Raw genomic sequence first — 12,676 nt, 5'->3', positions numbered from 1 at the left:
TGCAGTGCAATGTGGGATTGAATGAGTGCACTTAAAAACGTCCACTATGGTTTCAGACACCACTACAAATGGCTGTCCCCTCAAATAATGCCCTATTTGACGGTAAAGGGGGCGATTTCTGATTCAGCCTAAGATAGATTAAGATGATTCGTTCCTGAATGAATCAGCCGTTTGAATGAATCTGTTGAATCAATGATTCAGTGACAAGATAGATTAAGAGAGTCAAATGATTCTTTCCTGAATGAATCAGCTGTTTGAATGAATCAATGATTCAGTGACTAGGATTAAGAGTCAAATGATTCGTTCCTGAATGAATCAGCCGTTTGAATGATTCTGTTAAATTAATGATTGAGTGACTAAAATAGATTGAGTCAATTGATTCATTCCTGAATGAATCAGCCTTTTAAATGAATCTGTTGAATCAATGATTCAGTGACTAAGATAAAGAGAATCAAATGATTCGTTCCTGAATGAATCAGCCGTTTGAATGAATCTGTTGAATCAATGATTCAGTGACAAGATAGATTAAGAGAGTCAAATGATTAATTCCTGAATGAATCAGCCGTTTGAATGAATCTGTTGAATCAATAATTCAGTGACTAAGATAAAGAGAATCAAATGATTCGTTCCTGAATGAATCAGCCGTTTGAAAGAAACGGTTGAATCTCAATGACTCACTCATTAACAGTGACTTGCTGCCGTCTACTGGCGGTTTTAATTTCACATTTAAAGTGTTTTTTCATGTTTTAAATAATTTCAAATATCAATATTTAACGTTTAATGTTTTAAACATCAAAACATTATTTATGCATAACTGAAGTTTATTCATTTGTCACCTCTGAGCTCATTAAAAAGTCTGTTATCCCATTATTACTCCAATCTAATGTAAGAAATTATCCCATAATTTACTCCCCCTCAAGCCATCCTAGTTGATTTCTTTCAGACGAACACAATCAGAGAATATATTAATACATATCCTGTCTCTTCCGAGCTTTATAATGTGCCTTAGAAGCCCATAAAAGCGCATCCATCCATCATAAAAGTAATCCATACGGCTCCAGGGGTTAATAAAGGCCTTCTGAAGCGAAGAGATGCATTTTGGTCGGGTCAGAGGTCACTCTTTCGGCAGAACTAGACTCAGGCCAGTGATTTATAGTCTATAAAGTTATAAATATGAGTATTTTTCTCACACAAACGCATGGCTTTGCTTCAGAAGGCCTTTATTAACCCCTGGAGCTGAAACTGTTTGAAATCGAGGCTTGACACGTTGACGTAACAAAGCTTTGTTTGCCTGAAGTCACCTGACTTGGCGAGTTTGATAAATGCTTTAAACCACTGATTCGAAACCAAAGATCAATAGTAGTTTCAAAGCTTTATGAAGCAGTGTTTCGAAAGCGCCTGTCACTAATAATGCCTTTACATTTGAAATATATAAGCAATAGAGACATTGCTTGTGCTCAGTTATTTGAAAACACCACCTTTTGAGCAGGATGTTATATTTTGTGTATTTTATATATTTTATAAGTGCTTTGTTAATGATGAGGACATTAAGCTGTGAAACTTGCCGGATGTTTTAATATTCTTAAATGCCAAAAGTTAAAGGTAAATTTGACATCTCGTCATGAAGAATGGACATAATTATCCCCTGATTAGTTGGTATAGCCAATTTCTAGGTCTGTCTTTAGTCAACGGTGAGCGTATGAGTTATTAATTGTCCCCATTTGGTGTTTCTATGCTGCTGTTCCTCATTTTTACCTTCTCTGTGAATTTCTTCCCCAGGCGACTGACTAAGGAGAATGTGAAGCCCTCAGGAAGGCAGATTGGAAAGTTAAGCCACAGTAACCCCACCATTCTCTTTGATTATGTGAGTATTTTATTGCTTGTGACGGCCATAATGGTCCGCTAGACTAACGACAGGCTTTTACGGGGCTCTTTTATAATCTGCAGTGTGCCATCAATTTTCATCGGTCCTGAGATTAAAAAGCATGTATATGAGCTCAGACCAGTGGCCTAATGCCCAACATCAGAAGTAAAGCATTGAACGCGAGGCTAAAATTAGTCTTTATTAGTCAGCAGGCTAACGGTAATCGCATGCATCTCCAGTCTAATGTATGACTGGGCCGGCCACGGCTGACAGATGTTCATGTGTGCCAGAAAGTTTTCATCAGGGTGCAGCTTTCTGCTGGGCTAGTTCTGAAGAAGTCTTGTTCATGCTGCGCACGTCTTCGGCCATGAGAGACTCGACGAGTTCTCCTCTCGTATGCCGAGAAGAAAAGATTTGGAAGTGGCTGACGTTGGCAAGCCTTTGAGTTCATTAGCATTTCTGAAAAAATTCAAACGATTCAGTGGTGAAATAAAAGATGGCTGGCGGAGGACTGTGCTTTTCTTATGCCTTTCCTCAATTTATAACCACTGACTGATGCTGCTGCCACTGAACTGACAAACACTTGCCACAGTTGAACAATCACAATGGATTGAATGAATCAATGTCCCTGCTCTAATTGTCCACATGGTTAGGAAACATAATTAGTGGTGTGTGCAAAGAAGGCATCACTTACGGTTTAGACATTGATCGAATGTATATTATTGCTACTGATAACAATTACCTATGTTTATATGTCTGATAAGTGTTGTTCAGAACAATTACAGATTTTCATTTAATGTTTATTACGTCTGAAAACTAGGGCTGGGTGTCGAGTTCGATACTTTTTAGGTACCGTCCGAATTGCCTCGACACTATCATGTATCGTAAAAGGTCTTGTATACCAAATTTCGATACCTAAGGGGTTAATCTTGTCAACGTCAGTGAGCCAATAAGCATGCAGCATGATTGGCTGTGGTGGGGAAAACATTAGTTTAGGGACACGGTTTAGTTAAAAAAAACTCTCAAAGCAGCTTCACAGTGTTAAACAGGAAAATAATGCAATATCATTTGATTCGGCTGTACTGCCGCTCTGGAGAAAACAGGGATGTCATCAGCTCATTTCAATTATCATACAGTGACAATGTGGGCAGATCAGTAATTTAGTTGAAAATTGAGTGTCCCCAACTGAGCAAGCCAAGCCAAAGGCAACAGTGGCAAGGAACCAAAACTCCATCAGGTGACATAATGGAGTTAGCCTGAAACCAGGCTATCAGCTTCGAATCAGCTGCACAAGGACGGAACAGAACCTCGTCGGAGCAGTGGTTTTAATAAGTATTGGTTTATGTCAAGTTGTCATAACTAAGACATCGTCACAATGTCATCTTTGCATAAAAAATGTCATAATTGAGCGAATGACACTTAATGACAGTTGTCATGAACATGCATAAAAACTCCTTTATATTCATGACATGTCATGATTGTGAAAGTGTCATGTCAGTCTTATGCACGCCCCTTCAAGTAAAGTGTTACCGTGAATGGCTACTAAGTTCAAGTTCAATTTTATTTGTATAGCACATTTCCAACAGCCCCCAGGCTGACCAAAGTGCTTTACAGAAGAGCAACAATATCACACATACAAAAAATAAAATAAAATAAATAAACCACATTAAAATATAAAAACCACCTATAGAAAAGTTTAACATATCACCGTAATCAGTACACTAAGGAAAATAAAGTTTTTAGCAGGGACTTGAAAATAGACAAGGAAGGGGCCAGCCTAATCTCTAAAGGCAGGGTATTCCAAAGTCTTGGCCCTGCCTCCGCAAATGCACCCTCACCTCTACGCTTTAGTCTAGCGCGAGGAACGACCAACAAAGCCTGATCACAAGAACGGAGGCTTCTGGGTGAAGTATAGGAGTGAAGGAGTTCAGATAAATAGACAGGAGCTTTGTTATGTAGGGATTTATACACGAAGAGGAAGATTTTGAAGTCTATTCTCTGACAAATCGGCAACCAGTGAAGGGATCTAAGAATCGCAGTGATGTGATCATGTTTACGACACTTTGAAAGCAGTCTGGCAGCAGCATTTTGGACAAGCTGAAGTCGCGCAATTTGAGATTTAGATATACCGCAATATAGGGAATTACAGTAATCTAAGACCGACAAAACAACAAATCTGAAGCACTTGACAGTGCATGGAATAAACTGAAGAGCAGAACATTTCTCCGACTGCAGCGCGTCACATAAATGAGCTGAAACTCAGCATATACTTTCCTCACAGATGTGAGAAACAGGCCTATAGAAAGCTTGAAATATCTAAGTTTAAACAAACCAATTCAAATCGAAAACCAATACTTTGATTATGTAATCCGTATGAAAGGTGCATTTCCCTATATAGGTGTGCGGTCACTACTGCGGAGATGACGAGTCGGCATTGGGAACTTCATGTTTGCAGCCCAACATGGACTCAGAAAACACTAGTTTATTAATAAACAATTAACTAGTAAATATTACAGTAATCAAACACCACAGACAGTGGCAGACAGAGACCAGGGCAGCTCTGGCATGATGTCAATCACACTTCTGTAAACAACTTGCAGGTTCTTTACAGTTATTGATGTAAACATCCCTAAAGTATAGAAAAAGGTACCGTTGGCTACCGATACCGGTTAAAATGTAATGTACCTAACCCTACTAGCAACCCAGAAGTAACACTCATGGCAAGATGAGACGACATTTACACCGCCACAAACCATCGTCTGTGTTTGATCATCGTTCCCAATCCGATCTGGCTGTAGTCTTTTACAAAAAAATACAGCTTTTTTAATGAAACTTTATGAAGCTAGAATAAAACGGGTTATTTGTTTAAAAGCAGATGGTCCGTTCTTTCTTTTGATAAATTGCATGTTCAGATATTAATGCAACTGGAGGCCATTACATTTTGTGAAAATGACCAAAAACGCAGGCGGAGAAAGAGTTAAAGTTTATTTTTAGCAGTGCCTCTGATTTGAGTTTGATCTCAGTTTGAGCAACACTTCAGAACGGATTGAAATGATTCATTAATGTAACGCAGCTTTGACTAAAGCATTGGTTATTCATGTGAGGCAGTTAAAACTATATTTCACACCAGCCTGTTTAATTGTAAGAGTGGAAAATGGTTTTCATCGCATAATTGGACCTCAGGAGAACGTAAATAAAAATGCAGGTTTAAAAAGAAAAGGGTGGTGGGGGTGACGGGACTCTATTTGCATAATTGTTTTAATTGAAGAGCTCTATTGTTAAGGTAATGGATGTAATGTTGCTCTCTTTCAGATTCTGTCTCAGATCCAGTGGTATGACAACCTGATAACTCCAGTGGTGGACTCTCTCAAATACCTCACCTCTCTCAACTACGACGTGCTGGCCTGTATCCTTTCAGACGGCTGTAATAATTACACTCCTACTGTATAATAATCTTCCCCCTCCGCTAATAACAGCTCTCCCAGGAACTTGCTGATCTCCTCGAATCTCCCGTGATTAAAATAGCTTGTAATCGCTCACCTTGACTTCATCATCATCACCGAAGCTGACAGCTTTCAGTGTTTAAAATGAGCAGGGGGAAGCATTCCTGCAGTTTTGGAGAGCAGCGGAGGAAAATAGACTGTTAATTTTGTACATTAGTACGTGCTAAAACAATGACTGACCGTATGAGTAATGGACTGAACAGTGTCTGGCGTTTATAGCGAGTGTGTTCTCTTTAAAGAGCGAGACGTGGTGCGTTTGAGCCCTTGACCGTGTGGGCAGATTGCATTATTGAAGCTTTAGCCAACCCGGAGAAAGAGAAGATGAAACATGATGACACGACCATTTCATCATGGCTGCAGAGTGAGTGCCACGCTTCCTCCCTTCCTCTAAAAGGCAGAGATGCTGAATAAATTGAGCTTCCGTCTGGCATTCTTAATGGACGTTAAATGTCATTTCTTTAAATGGTTTGGCCCTGCTGTTAAGAGTGTCCAGAAACCAATTGGGAGCACAATTGCGTGACATTCTTGACTTGCCCTCTTACAGATTCGAATGCTCATTCTTATGATAATATTTTTTTTTTGTCATCACGTCTTTCCCCTAGGTCTCGCTAGTCTTTGTGGAGCGGTTTTCAGGAAATATCCCATTGAGTTAGCTGGTCTTCTGCAGTATGTGACCAACCAGCTGAAAGCAGGCAAGAGGTATGTAGGCTTACGTTTAAGATGGCTGCTATATGACCGAACATTTTACTGTACCAACCTTTTTTTTTTTTTGGATCCTAAAATTTAGCATACAGGATAAATGAGCTGCTCTGTGGTCAAACCCATGGGCTTCGTCACATAAACGCAGTTATTGTACATGTCAGACTGTCCCACTTTGTCATGATATTTCATCGTTTAGTGATAGGCCTATTGCTCATGAAAATTAGCAGGAAATTTAAATTGTCTCCTTACTCTCTGCATTTTACAAATATTTGGGAGGCGGAATATATTATATAATTTGCTAAAATCTGCCCTCGAGTCGTTTACATACATCATTTTGGGTATATCGCAAATTATATCATATACTGTATTTCCCGTCCCAAATATTTGTAAAATTCAGAAATAAGGGTGAATGATGTTTGAGAGGCAATATGTCTTATTCTTACCATTAGTAATAATTGAATATGCAATTTAATATGAATATAATAGATTTAGTTTAAAAAAAAATTACATTTCCATCAGCTATATCACTAAACATTTTGATGAGCTAAACCTTTTTTTCGCAAAAAAATAAAAAATGTCTTTGATGGAAACCTGGCTAGTGTTAATGTTTACTTTGCTTAAATTCGATGCAAATAATAAATGCCTCCAATTATTTTCAGTACTAAATTTGTAGGCTACAGTGTTTCATTTGAGTTTATCTGCATACTCTTGCAAACCTACAAAAAAATCTTATTTAAAGTGTCATGAAACCCCCCATTTCAGCAGCAGTCAGTTCTCTAAAATATATATGAACACGCTGTATGCACCTTTGATAACTTTTGAGGCTTATTTTGTGGAGTTTTTATAAGTTTGATCGGTTAAATGGCCATACTCACAGTGTGGATGAATCGCGGTTGTGTGAAGACTCAGGATCTGTTGAAGAGAACGTATGCAGCGCAGAAACTCATACAAAGAGGAAAAAACACTAGTTTTTGATCCATTAATGCATCTCTCACTTTGTGCGATCTCACTGTTTGAAGCGCCAGTCAGAGGAAAATGCCTATCAACACTAGCCTGGTCCTACCAGACTCTCAGACATTTCATTTGTAGAGAGTCTGTTGACATGATCTTGACACGTTGACATGAAGACGAATTTAAACCAGGAAGTTGAAAATAAAGCAAAAAGGTTTAAAATTAACTTGTTTTCTCTCGCATTCACAACGAACAGACGGTAACATTGCCTTCCATGATGTTCAACACACATACTTCTGTTAAAATCTCAGAAAATTTGGTTTAGGGTTTCATGACCCTTTAAATCAGAAACACTTGTTATTAGCGACACCGGTATTGATTGCACACGTGTAACACACATGAAACTGAACATGGTTCAAAGTTCTTTTTCGTTCTTTGCTTGGAAATTAAAAGTGTGTAATACCTTTGCCGCGATATACAGTTATCGAACATCCCGACGGCATCCACGATGCTGAGAGTGCCGTTTAGATGAATATGTAAATGTGCTGTGCTTTCCTCCCAATAACAACATAAACGCACAATAATGCCAGCGGTGAGAAAACAGCAGTTCAGAAAGCATCTGATCGTAGTGATTTGGATGTGTTTACACCAGATTCACCACCATTATGTCGACAGATGAGCATTAAAATGACACTTATGTTTAATTATAAAGTATATTTGAGACTATATAGATCTGAAAATGTGAGACTAGAGTTTGAACTAATCCCTGTTCTTTGCATGACGCATTGACATTACAGTACAGAATGGCTCTTTCGGCATTATCCTGACACGTGTCATCGAACGAAGGACAGGCTTAATGGTCACATGCAAAAGTCCTTCTCACAAAAATCAGTCTACATGCTTTCACGGACAACCTAGGAAGTCAGGGAAGGTCATACAAGAAGTTTTGTCCATTTATGTCTTCAATAATTCTAGTTTGAATTATCTAAGACACTGTACTAATTTGAGGAGGACCTCTGGAATATGGCCAGTGCTCGTTTTGTAGCCAAATTAGTGCTGCTTTTCTTAACGTATGTGTTCTTAAAGTATAGGAGGACATTCATGACTTTGTAAAGACCTTAACGTTTTGAGATATAACTTCTTTATTCCAAGTATTCTGTAGCCAGGGCCGATTAGTTTGAGTTTTTCTTGATGAATGACAGCTGTTAGTGGTTACTGACTGTTAAAGGGTTAGTTCACCCAAAAATGAAAATTCAGTAATTAATTACTCACCCTCATGTCGTTCGACACCCGTAAGACCTCTGTTCATCTTCGGAACACAAATGAAGATATTTTTGTTGAAAGCTGATGGCTGAGAAAGGCTTCAGATAGGCCTCCATTGGCATTCAGTACATTTACACTCCCAAGACCCATAAAAGGCACTTAAAACGTCATTACAAAGTCCATCTCACCACAGTGACTCTACAATAATTTTACGATGCGACGACTAGTTTTTGTGCGCAAAAAAAATCAAAACACCTTTATCCAACTTGTTCTTGTCTTCCGTGTGTGCCTCCACGACGCATGCACGAGAATATGACGCAGATCCGGGGTTCGGGAATCCATGAAATACACACTTAAGCCCCATTTTGAGAACTACGCCGAGACCTAAAGCACGATCAATGTAGAATTCAACAGCTGAGATACGCGCGTCTTCCTCTGCTCGTAAACAAATCGCTTCTGGGTCATATGTCCGAACGCCGGATCTGCGTCATATTCTCGCGCATGCGTCGTGGAGGCACACACGGAAGACAAGAACAAGTTGGATAAAGGTGTTATTTAGATTTTTTGCGCACAAAAACTGTTGTCGTCGCATCGTAAAATTATTGTAGAGCCACTGTGGTGAGATGGACTTTTACCCCTTTTCCACCAAGGCAGTGCTAGAGCTAGTTCAGAGCCAGAGCTAGTCCCAGTTCATAGTTGGTTCGACTGAGGAGCCTTCTAAGAACCGTTTGCTTTTCCACAAGCTGAGAGCCACAACAGAGCCAGGTCTTACGTCACTGTATACGTCTCATCTCTCTCAGCAAGTGGCAGTGTTGCCAAGTCTACGGTTATGCCGCAGGCTTTTTTTCATGACCGCGGCTTGAAGCGACCCCAATTATGTAATATTTAGCCCCGGGAATGCGAATTTTAGTAGGCAACCATGCCAAAAAAACACATTTTACCCCCAAATGTGATTTTTACCGGGGAAGCCCCCCTGAAACACGATTGGGCTTGTTTTGAGTAGCAATTGGGCGGGTTTTGTTGTGAAAACCTGGCAACCCTGGGCAGCGGGAAACACACACACAAGGCTTGTTCGAGGCGCATCGGCGCTGCGCACACCGATCCACGTATGATAAAAAACGCATGAGTGAATCAAAAGCATAAGGAGTCATATGCTCTCGCTGGACTCGTTATCATACGGCGATCGGTCTCTGCACAGCACCGCTGCGAACAAGCCTTCCATCAACAAAGCAAACGTTGCGTTACTGTTGATTCACATGGCTTTATGATCCTACATCGGCATCAAAACACAACGAAAACACAGCGAATCCAACGCATTCATGCAGTTCGCCTTAATTTGTATAGACGGAGATTACAAACGAGCAGCAGCTGTTAGCTCCATTAGCTGCTATTTCAACAATGGCGGATCTCCAGTTTGTGTTGGTCTTGTTGACTCCGCCCCCAGAGCCTGACGTAATCGGTTCTTACTTCTAGCCCTGTTCTAGCCCAGCAATGTTTTGGTGCTACTTAAGAACCACTTTTCCTGGCTCGGAGCTGGGGCTTTGGGTGTGGAAACACAAAGAACCGGTTTGAAACTAGGCTCTGGCTCCGATCTAGCTCTAGCTCTGCTTTGGTGGAAAAGGTGTAATTGTAACGACGTTTTAAGTGCATTTTATGGGTCTTGGGAGTGTGAATGTACTGAATGCCAATGGAGGCCTATCTGAAGCCTTTCTCAGCATCAGCTTTCAACAAAAATATCTTCATTTGTGTTCCGAAGATGAACAGAGGTCTTACGGGTGTCGAACGACATGAGGGTGAGTAATTAATGACAGAATTTTCATTTTTGGGTGAACTAACTTTGCATATTTTGCACAATAGTGGTCATATACGTGCCATCAGATCAATTTAACATGAACCGATGCATGAAATGTCGTGTTTATTGCATTGCAACTCTGGTGCGCTCAAGTCCAAATGACCAATATATTTACTGTGCAGCAATTGACAATTAAAATGCTATATTCCCAGGCTGGACTGGCTAATTCCAGCGCCTGGCCGAGAGAACCGTATATCCTGCATGTGTTAAAGCAGCAGTGGTGATAAGACGTGGGTTCTCCTTCGAGACGTGTGTAGGCAGGCAGTTAAAGCCTCGCTGACTGACAGGAGAATGCATGTAAATGGGCCGTATGGGTTGCATGCATGTTCGAGAATGGATTTGACTGACAATGATGGCTCCGGTGGGGGTTGATTTCTCATTAAGAGCTGATTTTTCTGAACTGAAAAACAATCAAACCAAGATGTTACATTAAAAACGTGCCGGTAAATTGTTCTAATTTGAAATTAGCATAGCAGAGTAGTCTTAATTTTAGCCGAAGTTGTGACCCAAAATGGGTCCGTTCTGAACGCTGCCTTTAATATGCACATTAAAACTGCATTTGTGTCTTGGGAGCCAATACATTCACACTCGAGTCCATATTTGAGGACGTTCTCTAACACCAAGAAATCACACCTCTAATTTATTTCCCTTGTCCAGTGTCATTAAGGATGCAGAACTCTTAAAATGTGGCTTTGGTTTGATCGAGCTCTTCAATTATTCATGTGCTTTGTGTTGTGCCAGTTTTGACCTGCTGATCCTGAAGGAGGTTGTGCAGAAGATGGCAGGAATTGAGATCACAGATGAAATGACCGTGGAGCAGCTGGAGGCCATGACAGGCGGAGAACAGCTCAAAGCTGAGGTACGCCACACCGCTGAAAGATATTCAGTGTTTCGTTTAGCAAACCTTTACACACTAGTGAATGAACGTTAGCACCAACGTTTCAGGTGTCGAAAGTGCTATTATTATTTCAAATGCCACTTGGTTTGAGATTTATTTATCTAAGGCTATAACATGCATACGTTTAAGTGTTCAAATACTTTTGGGGCTGCTTTATCAAGATACAGATATTTTAATCATAGGCCAGGAAAGTGGATGATAGTGGTAGGACTGGGCGGTATATCGAGTTTGTACGATATATCGATATCTTTTTTAGAAACGATATGCATCGAGGCAATACCGTTTATATTGATATATTAGTTTTATACAAGCACATTTGAAGACTAGCGGAGGACGCAGAGTGCATAATCCAATTTGTCCTAAACATGACATACTTTATATTAAGAGCTTCAAAATATCTGGTAAGATATAGATGCTGCGTATAGTTTAAATCAGCAACTTTTTATATCGATTAATCTATCGACTAATTTATCACACTAATTTTCAACAATTTTACTTAAACATTTAATTGAACGTGGCATTCAGTAGTGTACTATAAAAAAGTATAAATGTAAATAAGCCCTTGACAAAATGTAAAAGTAAAAGAGTAAAATTGTAAAAAGGTACAAATTTGTAAACCAACATAACAAAAAAAGAGAATATCAGCAAATACTTTTTATGTAGAATAGAGTTGTCACATTAATATTTTGAAATGTAATTTCTTACAAATAGATATTTAATTTTATTTTAGCAATTTTTTTAAATAAGCCAAAATGTAACAAACAATATGACACAAACAGTGCTTTATTTTCAGCTCTAATTAACAGTAGCATTCAATAAAGAAATTAAATAATCAAATGTAGAAACAAAAATGCATAGTCTGCATAGTCACTGTGTAAATTAACTATACACTGATTCTTAATAAATATATTAAAGTTATTCAGTCAAGCATGGGGTGATTTTTCTATTTTCTTTTGTTGTTTGATGAACATTAATCACACAGAATATAAGCTCCGGCCCTTTAAGAGCTGCACAGACCAAATTCATTGTAACACATCCTATTTCTTATCAACTCTGTATATGTTCACTAAAGACAGATCCGATTGTGTTTACCTGAATACTTGCCAGGGCGTGCATTATTAGATATTTTTGACCATTCAAACCCAATAATCCACGAAACTGACGTTGTGATCAGTGAAAGGCGTGTCAAGCTTCAGGTCAGAGTCCGGACGCCACGGATGCAGCACACTTTATTTTCTAATGCAGGCGTTTCTGTTGCTTTCTTTCCCCTGAGCTGTGCGTATATATTTGGCTGTTCTGCTTCCAGTGTTTAGTGAACTCACACACACGTCCTCACTCCTGCTGTCACACATCCACGCAAATTAAGAAATACTGCTCTTATTAGAGTGCTGTCATTTTTAAAGAACCGGTACTAATACAATTTCATATCACACACAACTTACCCAGTTGATTAAAAATATTGATGTCGACTAATTATCAGCGTCGACACGGTCTATTGTATCGACCAATCGCGACAGGCCTAGCTGACAGACTCGCGCTGTTTAATGCGTTTGAGATGTGCATAACTTTCACAGATGTTCTCCATCTGTAAATGTTAGAAAATCATGCAAATATGTCCATTTTGCTGTCTGGAGAGGACGAGC

The 12,676-nt window shown here is 39.4% G+C and overlaps 1 protein-coding gene across 5 annotated transcripts in view; it reads left to right on the top strand.

The window, feature by feature from the left end:
• The window catches only part of thoc2 (THO complex 2), a 148,968-nt gene that overhangs the window by 69,328 nt on the left and 66,964 nt on the right, over window positions 1–12,676 (top strand). For all 5 annotated transcript variants that reach the window (XM_079838977.1, XM_079838979.1, XM_079838978.1 and 2 more), the window contains exons 16-20: window positions 1,780–1,864; window positions 5,177–5,270; window positions 5,648–5,728; window positions 5,970–6,066; window positions 10,877–10,994. In XM_079838977.1, the coding sequence (XP_079695103.1) occupies window positions 1,780–1,864; window positions 5,177–5,270; window positions 5,648–5,728; window positions 5,970–6,066; window positions 10,877–10,994 (475 nt within the window). The remainder of the gene's footprint in view (window positions 1–1,779; window positions 1,865–5,176; window positions 5,271–5,647; window positions 5,729–5,969; window positions 6,067–10,876; window positions 10,995–12,676) is intronic.

Source organism: Gobio gobio (genome assembly GCF_949357685.1).
Source record: "Gobio gobio genome assembly, chromosome: 16".
Lineage (NCBI taxonomy): Eukaryota > Metazoa > Chordata > Actinopteri > Cypriniformes > Gobionidae > Gobio > Gobio gobio.
Note: the sequence above shows the minus strand (reverse complement) of the source record. Positions and strands in the feature narration are given on the sequence as shown.